At 47.3% G+C, this 13,768-nt stretch overlaps 6 protein-coding genes across 6 annotated transcripts; 2 read left to right on the top strand and 4 right to left on the bottom strand.

Annotated features, from left to right (window-relative positions):
• Positions 1–18: 18 nt before the first annotated feature.
• N7510_002950 (Peptidase S12 aminopeptidase DmpB domain C) lies at positions 19–1,629 on the bottom strand (the record flags this gene model as incomplete). Its single annotated transcript, XM_056974877.1, has 1 exon — positions 19–1,629. The coding sequence occupies one exon, from the start codon at positions 1,627–1,629 to the stop codon at positions 19–21; it is 1,611 nt and encodes a 536-aa protein (XP_056834833.1).
• Positions 1,630–3,409: 1,780 nt separating this feature from the next.
• N7510_002949 (uncharacterized protein) lies at positions 3,410–4,090 on the bottom strand (the record flags this gene model as incomplete). Its single annotated transcript, XM_056974876.1, has 2 exons — positions 3,410–3,628; positions 3,683–4,090. The coding sequence occupies 2 exons, from the start codon at positions 4,088–4,090 to the stop codon at positions 3,410–3,412; spliced, it is 627 nt and encodes a 208-aa protein (XP_056834832.1).
• Positions 4,091–5,616: 1,526 nt separating this feature from the next.
• On the top strand, positions 5,617–5,913 carry N7510_002948 (uncharacterized protein; the record flags this gene model as incomplete). Its single annotated transcript, XM_056974875.1, has 1 exon — positions 5,617–5,913. The coding sequence occupies one exon, from the start codon at positions 5,617–5,619 to the stop codon at positions 5,911–5,913; it is 297 nt and encodes a 98-aa protein (XP_056834831.1).
• Positions 5,914–6,685: 772 nt separating this feature from the next.
• N7510_002947 (serine hydrolase domain-containing protein) lies at positions 6,686–7,840 on the bottom strand (the record flags this gene model as incomplete). The annotated part of the gene is made up of 1 exon (XM_056974874.1): positions 6,686–7,840. The coding sequence occupies one exon, from the start codon at positions 7,838–7,840 to the stop codon at positions 6,686–6,688; it is 1,155 nt and encodes a 384-aa protein (XP_056834830.1).
• A 1,365-nt stretch (positions 7,841–9,205) lies between these two features.
• N7510_002946 (beta-glucosidase) lies at positions 9,206–11,062 on the bottom strand (the record flags this gene model as incomplete). Its single annotated transcript, XM_056974873.1, has 1 exon — positions 9,206–11,062. One exon carries the CDS (start codon positions 11,060–11,062, stop codon positions 9,206–9,208), a length of 1,857 nt encoding a protein of 618 aa, XP_056834829.1.
• Positions 11,063–12,369: 1,307 nt separating this feature from the next.
• Positions 12,370–13,251, top strand: N7510_002945 (lipase family protein; the record flags this gene model as incomplete). Its single annotated transcript, XM_056974872.1, has 3 exons — positions 12,370–12,467; positions 12,522–12,855; positions 12,910–13,251. The coding sequence occupies 3 exons, from the start codon at positions 12,370–12,372 to the stop codon at positions 13,249–13,251; spliced, it is 774 nt and encodes a 257-aa protein (XP_056834828.1).
• Between the last annotated feature and the right edge of the window lie 517 nt (positions 13,252–13,768).

Below are 13,768 nucleotides of genomic sequence, written 5' to 3'. Positions count from 1 at the left end.
AAGTTTGCACCTACACTTTTACATGCGGGTGAATTCCACGCGTCGCGCCAGCCAGCACCCAATCGTAACCCCAGCCACGCTCCCCTGCGCATCACGCCGAACAACCACAGTCCAGTCCCCTGGCGCTGGCGCATCCAGGCCCCGAGGACAAACAAACACCCATACATCCTCGCCCAGGTATTTCATCGTGCTAACAGGACCACGGCCCAAATACCCATCGAAGGATCCATACAGCATAGCTCCCTCGCCAACAATGTGGAAAGTGGACTCGATTTCAGCGCACTGATAATCACCCTGCAGAGATGCATCCTTGAATTTCTCGTCACGGATGATCCGTCGAGCGTCGAGTTGGCGGTTCTCCTTCAACCGATGAATGCGCAACGAATCACCCTCGATTGTCGCGGTCATACTGGGAGATTTGCCGTGATGCGCATCACTCAGCTTGATAGTCTCGGGGTGACCGGCATAGCTGATAGAGATTTCCCCTTCCTTCGTACCATTGGCCACGGTAATAGCCAACTGAGTGTCTTTATCAAGAAAAGTGCCCACCCATTCTGCAGCAGGCTTGACGGGAGGGACCACGGGCCGTGGTAGATTGAGAATTGCTCTTAAAATATCCTCCGTCGGAGACCCGACGTCGGCTTCGTGATTAAACATGACCAAAACAGAAACTCGTTCGGCTGGTGCATGTTGGCGCAGCAGTCGATATCCGCGCAGTCCGCCACCGTGACCCCAAGTGTCGACGCCAGAGTAGCTAGAGAGGCCTAGACCATAATGATACGGTGCAGGGGTGCCGTCTGCAAAAGTCGGTTTCTCAGTGGCGGCGCGATACCAGCTATTTGGATCGGAATAGCTGCGATCCAGGAACTTCTCGTAGGCGATCATGTCATTGAGCGAAGCCACCAGTCCCGCGTCTCCAGACCATTCCATGCGGTTGGGGGCCGGCAGGAATCCACGCTTCTCGTCCCCTTCGTAGCCCACACACGGTCCTGGGTGTTTTCCGGTGTGAGGGCAGAGCAGCGCAGTAGTCATGCCCGCTGGAGCGAGAACTCGATCGGCAATCAGCTTGCCCAATGGCTCCCCAGCCACGCGCTCAAGGGCTCGTGCGAGAATGTGAAAGTTGACATTGCAGTAGGAGTATTCCGTTCCGGGCTTGAAATGGAAAGATTTCGTCCGAGCAAGCATGGGCGGACAATCTCTTTCAACCAAGAACTCCTGTTCCGGATGAGCACCCCAGAGAGTGGTCATGGCCCAGTAATCGCGCAGACCCGATTGCATGTCGTACAAGTTATCGAGTGTCAAGCCGCTATTTTGAATGATCTCCGGACCAAGCAACTCTGCCAACTTATCCGTAACCTGCTTCCGCACGTCTCCCTTAGCAGCAATAGCAGGCGTAGGATTGCGTTCCAGATCAAGCAACACAGCGCAAACAAACTGCTTGGTGATCGAGCAAATAGGCATCTGAGTCTCCGGTGTCAAGGGAATCCGCTGGTCTAAATCCGCAAACCCCCAGACATGCTGACCGACGAGCTTGCCATCCTGCAGAACGGCAATAGCACCACCCGGTCCGCGATATTTTTCCGGAATAGTCTCAATGACTTCCTGAACGGTCTTCTGGTTGACGGTCATGATGGTGAGCTTAAGTGTGTGGAGAAGAACACGGTGGTCTCAGGAAGAGTAATCTGTCCGAGTATTTATCTACCCGGGTAGTTTACTGGTCATCCGACTGCCGCATCCTGACGCTGGTGCCTAATATAAGAGCACTGCACCGAGATTTAGACAGATCTCACTATGTAATTATAGTTTTCCCGCTTCTCTAATATATTCACAGACATGATACTTGGACAGAATACCATCGATTTTATCATTGGTGATACGCCTAATCCCTATTTCCACAATATCCACGGATAAGGACCGTGCTCTAAACTTCCCACCTTTTGACTCATCGGTTTCTCTACACGAGCTTCGTGTCAAACTGCATTTTGTGAACTTAGTATCGATCTGGTCTCCGACACGAGGGTCAATTTAGCGAAAGGAGAGGTAACCCCTCATCTGACCCAGGAGCACAATTAGTGTGAAAATTTAGCGCGTACGACTAGTGTAGTGACAGCGCATTTTTATTGGTTGATCACATCTAATGTCGGTAACAAGGAGTATTAGTGCAAATACTATTAAAGTATGTAATACAAATTGCCCTGATTAGAACTAGTAGTTATGAAACGCATTCCAACATTGACCTTTCAACATAGAAGTACATTGCCACATTTTAACTAGATCTTGATCGTGGGACTTGTCGACCTTTCATTTCGCCGTTCTTTCTCTTGTGTAGAAACTCCACACAAGCTCGCTGCCCATTTAGCTGAATTCGCTAGTGGTTAGGTTCTAGACGCGGCTTTGGAGCGTTATTTGCTACAAAGGCGAAGAGTTCTTGATAGATCTTTATGTAAAACCCTAGTTGATTAGGTAGCTTAGATTCTTAGATTGCTGCTTCTGCTTATAGATCGATTGATTTTGGAAAGCATTATTTTGAGAGCTGAAACACTGACGATCAGGTAGGAAGGAATGAATGTGATGGATTGTCTAGAAGAGAGAAGAAAGAGCCTATCAATAAGACTATCTACACGGCTTGGCGGGGGAGGGAGTGCCATATGAGTGGATACCACGTGGTGACAACATATTGACAGTTGCAGCGTCAAGGAAGAATTAAAGAATAGGACACCAATTGCGTGCACCCTTGCGATGAATCTCATAGGAAGCCCTATACTGATTTGCGATATCTACCCACCCGTTTGATAGTTGTAGGCATTGACAGCAATAGAAATTTCTAAAATTTAATTCTACAAGGGACGCGCGCAATAATATCATGCATAGAGGGTGCTGTAGGCCGCTTCCGCTTAGTAGGAACAAAGACGTCTAGCGAATGGATAATAATTTAGTATTTAGAATGGATAATAGATAGTATAAATACTATTTTATTATCCTGCTAAGCGAGGTAGGGGACTCTGTGAGCTTCAGATGTATATAAATTCATCCACAGAATAGGCTTGATATGCTCTTTTAGCTTTAGCTTAATGGAGGAAATATCAGACAACGCGTTTAAAACCAGACGTGAATAACTAAGCAGAGATGTGAAGTCACTTTGTCCAATAGGAGCTCATATGTTTTAGTATTGCATCCTATTGGTTAGAGTAATACTAACTCAAACCACGCTAATCGTGTCCTCCCGAGACAGACGAGGGTGTATCTTACAATCCACTGCAGCTCTAGGTTTTCTCGCATTGCCGGCTCATCTTCCATATGCTCTGTACTGTATGCTATGAAATAAGTTGTGCATTTTGTGAAGCTATTGTGATTGACATTGGAAAACTTGTTTTTAAATCTGCTCCATTCTCCTCTGCCTTGACATGGCTTAGAAAACCTCGCCCATGAAACGCCGCGCAATGTCACTGACATAACAAGGAACACCGTAACCACCCGCGGCGACACTCAGGTCGTCTGAGTCGACACTGCCAGAGTTGTACTCACGGAGTGCAGGGTAGATGGACGAGGGGTCATCAAGGTCACCGAAGTCCTCCAGGTTCGACTTGATGTGCTCAGTACCACCGTTAACCATGGCGGAGGTATCGGACTAGCATCAATAATTAGAATATAGAGACGAAAGGAAGCGAGCAAGTCAACATACCTGAGGCAATTCGTTCTGGCCGGGGTAGCCAGGGCAGCCCTCACACTGCATTATACCACAGTCATTGCCACCGGTGCAAATGACGCCGACGTAGCCGCTGCTCTCCTGAAGAATGATTCCGAGAATGACACGCTCATCGACACCAATATCGGCGGCGGCATCCTCAATGGCTACGGCAATGCGGCCAACATCGTCCCAGCTTGAGCCAGCATCCACCATGGACTGCTCGTAAGCGTTGAAGATGTCACTCCAGGCCCACCATTCGCTCATAGGCGGGAAGTCCTCCCAAGTACCGCCGTAAGTGCAACTCTGTCGAGCCTGCAGGGTGTTGTTTGCTGCTTGGATAGGAGATGAGAATGCCACAGGAATGGTAGCCAGAGCGGCAATAAAAGTAGCTATAAAAGCCATTGTATGTCTTTGACTTGGATCAGTAGTACTTGGAAGAGTATTGGAAAATTGGTATATATTGCTGAAGGAAACAAACGCCATGTATCACCACGAATATCCCCCTATTTATACCTTTTTTCAAGATGCTACACTGTCTTCGTCGGTTAAAAGAACATCTCGAACATTGAACATATCATGGATCTATAGAGTAGCACTCAGCTAGGCCCTCGGCCAGGCCCTCATGCGAGCCGTACCGCATACAAAATGGGGTGAAGAGAAACCTAGCGCTGACAGGAGTTACTTGGCACCGCAGAAGAGTAGTCGAGGGAAATCTTCAGACCTGATAAGTAAGGGACTTCAAGAGAGATTGCTTAGCCAGTTGTAAATGCATACGATAGCACAATGCTCTGGAATTCAGTCGTGCCTTTGTTAAACTATTATCGAGAAAGGGTAAACTATTCATGAGAATAAACTGATCTGCGAGTAAAATGTAACACTATGAAGCCCGAAAGCCGAGATTATTTCGTTATGTGAAGGGGGTGTACAGCATCACGAGCGGAGGCTGACTGGCGCCAAACCAACAGTCTGACCATTTGCCTCTTCATGCGTAAATATCCGTTCGGCAACCCAGACCTTTGTCGTGGGACTTGTTGGAAAAACTAGGTACAGTAGTACTCAGGACCCCCCGGTCCTATTTTTTATAGGCTCAAATGATCTTGAGGTTTCACGCTAACCGCCCGAACCCTCGAAATTCTCACCTTTCTGCAAATTGGGAACGATATTGTTGGTAATGCTTTAGGGGAAGACAATCAGCAAGGTTGATCACACCGGCTTTCGAACCATTGCTAGTCAGGGCACTTAAGCAGCCACGGGTGCGAGCCACGGGCCCTTGCAGATCCGGATTTCTCCGAGGCAAGCAATTTAATACGCTATTAGTTAGTGTCTTGTGATATTTAGTCCTTCAATTCTTCAGCTCGACGTTATGGTTACATGTAAGACTGCTTAAGGCTGTTACAACCGGCCCCCTCTCTAGACCCCGCAATTATACTAAGTACGGCGCGGGGACCTAAATAAGGTAGATTGTCCGCTGGAACAGAGAAATATTTTAATTGCTATTGGCTGACGTGCACTTAAAGCGACGCCTATCACATTTCTGTTACATTCTTTGTTAGCTCAAGTTAGCTATGTCTACCTACGTCGTTAGTCTCCAGGTACTCCAATCACTGATTATGAGGCTTATAGTCTACTCTCTTCTAGGTCGATTCTCCTCTCACTAACTAGGAAGCTGAAAGGCTCGGGTCTAGACCGTCATTTCTAAGCAATCGCATTTCAGCTTCTGTCGAAAGATTGTAATTTGAGTAAATTGATCCCTGTCTAATTCCCGCATACTTCCCCGTCCAGATATACTTCCGCCAACACCGTTCGCGGAAGATACGACGGTAACAACTATGCTATCAAAGTCACCTTTACCACATTCCTAGTGATCGCGCTATACAACCCAGTCGAACTCGCCATCCTCAATCTTCTCGACCATCGGCTGGTATTTCATGGTCACCGGACAGGCCGTCGTCCTCTATTCACGGCTCAACCTCGTCGTACATAGCCCCAAAGTCCTGCACCATATGCTAGTTATGATCGTGTTCAATGCGATTTGCTTGCACATTCCCACCACTCTCCTGACTTATGACTCTAACTCCAGTACCAAAACCGCCTACATCAACGGCTATGGGGTCATGAAGCGCATCCAGCTAATCGATTTCTCCCTGCAGGAGTTCATAATCTCAGGGCTATACATTCTTAAGACGGTCGAGATGTTCCACTTGGACATGGAGACATACGACTAATCCCATCGCACCACGAACGTCCTGTACCAGCTTGTCGGCTTCAACCTGTTGATCATTATGCTCGACATTGTCTTGCTGATGGTTAAGTTCTTGAATCTCTTTGTCATCCAGACGACGCTCAAACCCATGGCGGTTTCTTGCTGCCCGTTCGAGTTAATCTTGGTCGCTGATTGTCTATCAGGCGCAAGTTTACTGATCTAGCAGTCGTACTACACAAAGCTACTCCTATTCATCGGTTGTATAGTAAAAATATGACGCAAAAACCTTTGCATTTGCACAACAGTGTAGGAAAACCTAATGATAGGGAAAACCTACACTAAGGCATTTATGAGACCCCTCGCCATCACCCAGCCAACAAAGATCCATCAAGACCACATCACCTTCTTGCTTATGTCTATCCGTGCCGTGCCTCCGTCAGTCCTAAATCCAGTAGTCATTCGTGCCGAATGAAGGATCATCACGCACAATCTATCAATGTCGTGCCTCTGTTAGCCCTATACGAGTAGTCATTTGTGTTCACTCAAGGATCATTACTTACATCCTATCCACACCATGTCTCTATCAGTCCTATATCCAGTAGTTATTCGTGCTGAATCAATATTCTCACTCGCAATCTATCCGTGTCTTTATCAGTCATATATCCGGTAGCCATTCGTGTCAAATAAAGGAACATCACTCACGAGCTATCCACGATATACTTCTATTAGTCCTATATATAGTAATCATTCGTATCGAATTAAGGAAAATTACATACTTCCTATGCATATCTGATCTACCTAACTTTATTGCTAGCATCAACGATCTTGTAAATCTCCCGGACATAGGCCTCGCTATTCGCATTTCCCATCACTCGATTCTCCATCTTGTTCATGGCATACCCGATGGTCATTTGCCGGCCGCGATCCATAATCAGCATAGACCCTCCCCAACCACCCCAGAAACAGATGCCTTCATCTTCTGGGATCCAGGGCGCGGCTATGGCAGATGGCAATGCAACCCCAAGAGCAAAACGCACGTATTGTAAGACAGACGCATCAAGCCCTCGGATATGCTCTTCCATCATTTTATCAAGTGTACTAGTGGCGAAGTACTGCTTTCCATCAACGATTCCATCCAGCGAGACCATTGACCCGATGCGTGCCAGTGCACGTGCATTTGAGAATCCGCCTGAGGCCCCGTTCTCGGACTTTCTGAATCCAGGTTCGTTGGGACTTGTAGACACGTAGACGGACCCCATAAAAGCCCGAGCCATGATACTAGACGGGTCAATGCCGGTCATAGGTGGCATCTCAAAACCGATCATTTCAGCGGTGCGAGACCAGTCTTCCTCCGATACTCCTAGTCGGAAGTCGGCGCCTAGAGGACCAGCAATCTCATCGGCGATGAATTGAGTCAGTGACTTGCCGGCTATGCGACGCACAATCTCGCCGATCAAATGGCCGTGGTTTGACATTTGATATGCGCTACGCTCGCCGGGGGTAAACCAAGGTGCTTGGGCCGCGAGTCTCTCAGTTGCTCCCTTTGTATCTTGTATATCCTCAAAGGTCATCGGGGCCTCCCAGGCAGGTAGTCCGGAGGAATGGCTAAGGATATGAGAGACCTTCACATTATCCTTACCATTGGCCGAAAATTCAGGCCAGTAAGTGGCTACCTTCTCGTTCACATCTAACAGGCCACGATTCACGAGGATCTGGGCGGCCAGACCGGTGACCACTTTGGTAGACGACCAAACCGCCACAAGCGTGTCTTTCTCCCATGGTTTAGTCCGGGATGCGTCTGCATAGCCACCCCATATGTCGAGAACATTCTTGCCGCCAATATTCACACAAAGGGAGGCGCCTCTTTCATTACCCTCGGCGATTCTTTGTTGCAACAGATCACGGACAGAATTAAAGGCGGGATCACAATAGCCGTGGACTCCGAGCATCGTGACAATCATCTAGTGACAGTGTGTAACAAGGGGAAATATACTGATCAGGCAGCAGAGAAAGAAACTAGAACGTGCGGGAATCGGTGAAATGAAGCTTGGTCGCGGTAGTGGTATAGTTAAAATATAGAAAGATAAGGACGAAGACAAAGACATATTTTTCTGCAGGCTGGAACGATAATACGCTTCTATCGGAGGGATATCTGTCCGCCCGGTAGATCCTCCGACTCGCAGATTTCAGCTTACCCGACGAAGTTTGGCGAATTTACAAGTGGGGGTGATACATTATCCCCGCTGTTTAGCGCTTCCATGCGACTCACGGAAGGGGGAGCGGCCCTACATACAGTGTACGGAAGGTAATTGTCGCAAAGGCCCAAAGCTTTACAATTGATCGTACAATATGCTGCTGTGAATGCAGTGGGAGGACAGAAACCCACAAGCTACCTGACCACCCAATACGCCATATTGAAGGAATTCGCGATATTTTAGAGCTAATTATATGTTGCCCTTTTCCTTTAATTGCTCCTTTTATCCACAGCGCCGATTTGGCTCGCAGCCAGCCACATCCAAGGACTCTTCGAGGGTGACATACGGTTGGATAGGCTTATGACACGCTTTTGCTCACTTCATGAAGGCTGCTTTGTACCGGGTCCACACATCCTGCGGACCGTCTCGAAGCCCATCTAATGAATGAAAACAACGTTTCGCCTCTCAATTTGCCACCTTGAGTTGCCGCCTTGAGTCTTCATTGAGTTGGGTTCTCAATATATTCATCTATAAATTGTACAACAAGATCTGCTCATCCCGTAGTACAACAGAAGAAATGTTTTTGTGGTATTCATCACCCTGAAAGGGCTCTATTAATTACCACTCGGCCTTCGCTCCCCATTACTAAATTCGTCACTCTAGTCTATTCGAATATAAGAATGGGACCGTTACCCTGCTATTCTGGGTTCACAGGAAAGTCGAAACGAGCACAAGGCGGTGGCTGTGAGCAAAGACCAGACTCGATGTACGGTGGTTGAGTATGTCATCTCCCAATTCCACTTCGGCACTCCTTAGTATCTCAAAGTACAACAGCGGCGCAACATCACATTTCTCGCAAATGCAACATCCTGTATTCTGGAGTCGATGGTGGTACAATTTTCCCATTTATTACTACCAGCCTATTTTAACCATTAATGGCTGCCAAGTTTTTTCGTCTCCGAATATCAGGCTGACCGTTCCACTCATTGATTCATAGGGGCTTAGTATAGTGACTTTTGCTCTGAAGTTTCACAATAACATGGTGATATTTTAAGCAATCATTCACGAACCGCGTGTTGTTGTGGTTCATTTTCGATCAACAGCTGGATTTGCCTGAACCTACTCTGAAGAACCGACGTGTTCGTGGAAGAAATCAACAAAATCAAACATGCTTCTCTTATACCTGCGCTCGAATGTTCCAGTAGTACGATTAACAGTCTGCACGCCGTATTGTTGAGCAAAAGAGCCGAACTCATTATTGTCGAACAAACTCCAGGCGAAGACACCAACCATTTTCACACCGTCTTCATAGATCGCTTTGAGCATCTCGTCAAGAAACTCGAGCAGATATAATGAGCGAGTGAGATCAAAACGCTGTGCATCCCCAGAAGTTTGCGCCTCGAATGCAGGATTGAATCCGAACTCAGTGATGGCGATTCCGCCCTGCGGTTGGAATGTGTTCCACACGTACCCAAGTTGCTGGCGAACGTAGCTAGGTGCCACCTTGCTATATGCATTCGAGAAGTACCCCATAGGCCAACTATCTTGCTGGATGCTAGTAATTTCTGCGCACTGAGGCCATAGTGGGTTGCTTGGGTTGGCGATACAGTCCCTCAGCCGCTGGTGGTCATTGGATCCGTCGCTCGAGTTTGCCTTTGGTGGGACTGTTGCTAACTGAGCCACGTACGGGTCCAATGCAAAGAAGTCACAGGTCCCGTTGATATACGCTATCTCATCGGCTGTCAGTGGCGTTAAATTCAACTTGGGGGTATCCAGTACGCTTGTTGGATATTGCTGGCCCAGGAATAGTGGGTTGCCCATGATCCCTAAGAGAAAGTCCTGGTAGCGGAGTGAGGCAAACACATCAGCAGTACTGCTCGGCCCACGAAGGGGTGTCGCCAGGTTATTTGCAAACTTGATTGAGATCTGGCCTGTTCCTTGATACACATTACGATACCAGTGGTAGAACTCAGCGTGGACGAGGAGTAGAGTGCGGAAGGTGTCGTATTTCTTGAAAAATAGACCGATGCCGCCATTGGGTTCACCGTACGTCAGCCATACCGGTACCCTGTCCCCAAACTTTGCCACTACGATCTTTGCGTAGTATAAGAACGCCGGGCCGAAGGATGTTGCGTTGTCATAATCGACACCAGTGGGTGAGTCGTCGTGCAGCAGCGTCACCATTGGAATAATACCATGCTTTAGGCAGGTGTTAATAACGTCGTCATAATGGTCTAGAGCCTCTGTGTTGACGGGTGATCCGGTCACACCGAATGGTATTACGCGTGTCCAGCTGATGGAGAAAGAGTAGTATGGAATCCCTACTGCCGCCAAGCGCGCGATGTCCTGCTTGTACATGAAGTAGTGCATGTTCGCGGTCACTGAGTCGTTGAGTCCATCCTGGTTTGGGAGCGCTCCAATGAAATCCAGCACACTAGGGCCTCGACCTTCGCTCATCAGCCCGCCTTCTGTCTGCCAGGCACTGCCGGCTAGACCCCACATAAAGTCTGCAGGGAGCTGAAGACACTCGGTACTAGCATTTCCCTCTCGTGTAGGACTCAATCCGGCCGCTGCGCCGGGAAAGGGGTTATATAATCGTGGTGGATAAACCAATTCGCTTGTGTGAATGGGAGTAGGAGACATTGTAGTCGTGAATGGCACATTGGAAGAGTAGGAGTAGGTCTTCCACATAGCAGCGTAGGCGCTTTGCCCGTATGGGTTGCGGTCCTGAGTCGCCGTTGCGTGGCGATCCAGCGAGTAAGTCGTATATGTGAGATTGGGTAGTAACTTGGAAGCTTTGTGAAAATGGGGCCCATAAGGGTTGACCTTGAGAGGACTCGGCAAGGGAGTGGCATAGCGCTCAGTCGTGACTTGTGTATAAGAGAAGCGACTGAAAGAAATTGCCGGCGAGGATTCAAAAGTGGAAGATGAAGAAGTCAATGATCCGCCATTATGATATCCCCCGTTTTCCGCCATTATAGATGGAAAGAAAACAGAAACAACTGCCACGAATCTGATAAGCTTGGTGAGCTGAAGCTCCTGAAATCTGGAGATCATTCTGCTCCTCATTCTTTTCGAGTATTTCGGAATTGAGGTAGAAAGATTTCGGTACGTATTATGTATGCTGCTGAAAATCTCGAATATTCTCAATGCAGGATGGAGGCATATATAAGATGGTTGAAACATATAAAGACGAGGACTGGCTTGGTCTCGGCGTCTTTGATTGTCTTAAATCGCTATGATCTTCCGAGCCCACCCACCACAAGAGAGAAGAAACAGTTCAGGTCAGACCTCGAACTTGCCTATAATAGGCAAGGGATCCGGCGCTAGTGGTGGCTCGGGACTGGTACATAGGTTCCATCTCGCTTAATGAGAGCCGGAATCAGCAAGTTCTTTTGGCAAACTAGGTGTGAGGGTAACTATTTGTGTCTTGCATGCGACTCTAGATGTTCGTGCAGCATGGGGAAAGTGGATTAGCCTATCAGCATCGTACGATCGCTCACCTAGTATTACTTTTACCATCTCATAACGCTTGGTCCCTTCATAAAAGTTAAACTGGTGCATACTTTCCTGTTGTTCCAGCGGCGAGGCCGATTGGCATGACATCTTGAATCGCTTCATTGTTCAACTACAGAGTAATGAAAACAAAACCTTGAAGATATTGACAGCGCAAGGTCAGTCACTTTCGTAAAGCACAAATGAAATAATCTTGAAGACAATATTTGGTGATTGGATTTTGCGGAGATAGCGCGAAGCATGAATGGGACCGGTGATTAGATAGTTTGCACTAGGGAGCGGTGAAAAACGAAAGCATCAGTTAAAAGGGATTAGTTTGACAGTCAAAGTATCCATCACCAGCCTATCATGAATGGGTTGAGATCCGAAGTTTACCCGTTCCCCGCATGATAGAGTCAAGCGTCTCGCCAGAATGCTACGGTGGCAGGGGTCTTCTTAACGAGTCATGGCTGGCACTAGCGGATAATACGAGGCTATTTATCCCCACTTTTTATATCTAAGTCTCGAAATCTCTCTTGACATTATCCAGAGAGTACTCCGACATACTGCAGCATGATTTTTCTTCGATTTGCTTTGGTCATTGTTGCCGTAAGGCAAACTTTTAGTGCTGCTTTACCACAGCTGGGACGTAGAGGTAAGCTCTGCACACCACGCAGCTCCTTTTCAAGATATTTCATTGACGAGGAAAGACATATCGCCAAATATACTGAATCAATTCTATCTCATGGCGCAATATGCTGTTGCCGCAAATTGTGGTGCTAATCACAATGTCTCATCGTCAGGTTTACCAGTATATTGCGATCCTGGTAAATGCCCTTCACTCCAAAAAGCAGATACTGAAATTACAAATCCTTTCTGGGAGTATGTTAGTGTCTATCAAATACTGGGAGAAAAGTCTCTTATAAGCGCTCATTTGCAGCTTACAACCTGGTGATACGACTGGATACCTCGCAGTCGATCGAACGAATAAGCTGATTGTGCTTTCATTCCGTGGCACTGTGTCTAATGAAAATGGACAGACAGACCTCGAATTCCAGCAGGTTGATGCATCCAGACTTTGCTCGGGTTGCTATGCTCACAAAGGATTCTGGGAAGCTTCCCTCGGTGCCTTTGACATTATCAACCCGGCTCTCAAAGCAGCGAAGACTAAATACCCGAGCTTTGAGCTGATTGTAACTGGGCATAGCCTTGGGGGAGCTTTAGCTACACTGGAAGCTGCTCATTTGAAGGCAGAGGGACATCATCTTGATATGGTCAGTGTGACAGGTAAAGCCCGTCCAAAGTGTATCTAAGTGACTTCCATATAGTATACTTTCGGTGCTCCATCAGTTGGAAATAAAGCTCTTGCCGAGTTTATCACCAGCCAAGGTTCGGGACAGAAATATCGCGTCACACATACCGACGATGAGGTACCAAAAGTCCTCTATCAAGCATCCAGGACAGTATTACTGGATGTTATTGTTCCAGAATACAGTCAATCTTCTCCTGAATACTGGATAACATCAGATGATGGGGTCTACCCTACGACGTCGGACATTCAAGTTATTCATGGTGTCGACAATACGACAGGTAATTTAGGTCAGCCTGGATTCGATTTGACAGCCCACGGGTGGTACATGATAAACACAACTGCATGCCAGCAAACCTGACTAGCGGGAATACCTTATTGAAGGCGAAAATGATTGAAGTACCAGCTACTCTATGACTGCTGGTCAACGTCGTAAATTAGTTAGTTAGCTAGAGGCAATGATCAAGCAAGTCGGGATTTACCAATCACCGAGCCTGACTATAAACCTATAGCTGACAAGATAACTAGTTAAAATAAATCCTTCATCAGATCAAAGGTACTTATTGCAGTTGACCGATTCTGTGGCTGATGTGTGCTTAATGGTCAGCCTGCTAATTTTCTGGATAGAGGCGAGGTTGCAGTATTCACTGGTCTCCGGCAATCTGATTCCTTTTCCAAGGTCTCTCGCAAAAAAAGGGCGATTTGGAGCTGCGGCTTGATTAAGTTCGGTTCTAATTTTCGAAGAATAGTAAAGAAATCAGTAATTTCATTCTGATCAAAGCTGCCAATACTTCATCAACCACAATATAGACGCAATGCAGGGACTTTATCAGTTGGAATAATTGCAGTTTGATATTACTAGCGAGAACATGAGTTGC

Source organism: Penicillium lagena (assembly GCF_028827675.1).
Source record: "Penicillium lagena strain IBT 129212 chromosome Unknown utg000002l_segment0_segment0, whole genome shotgun sequence".
Classification (NCBI taxonomy): Eukaryota; Fungi; Ascomycota; class Eurotiomycetes; order Eurotiales; family Aspergillaceae; genus Penicillium; species Penicillium lagena.
The sequence above is the reverse complement of the archived record's forward strand: the minus strand, read 5'-3'. Positions and strand labels throughout refer to the sequence as shown.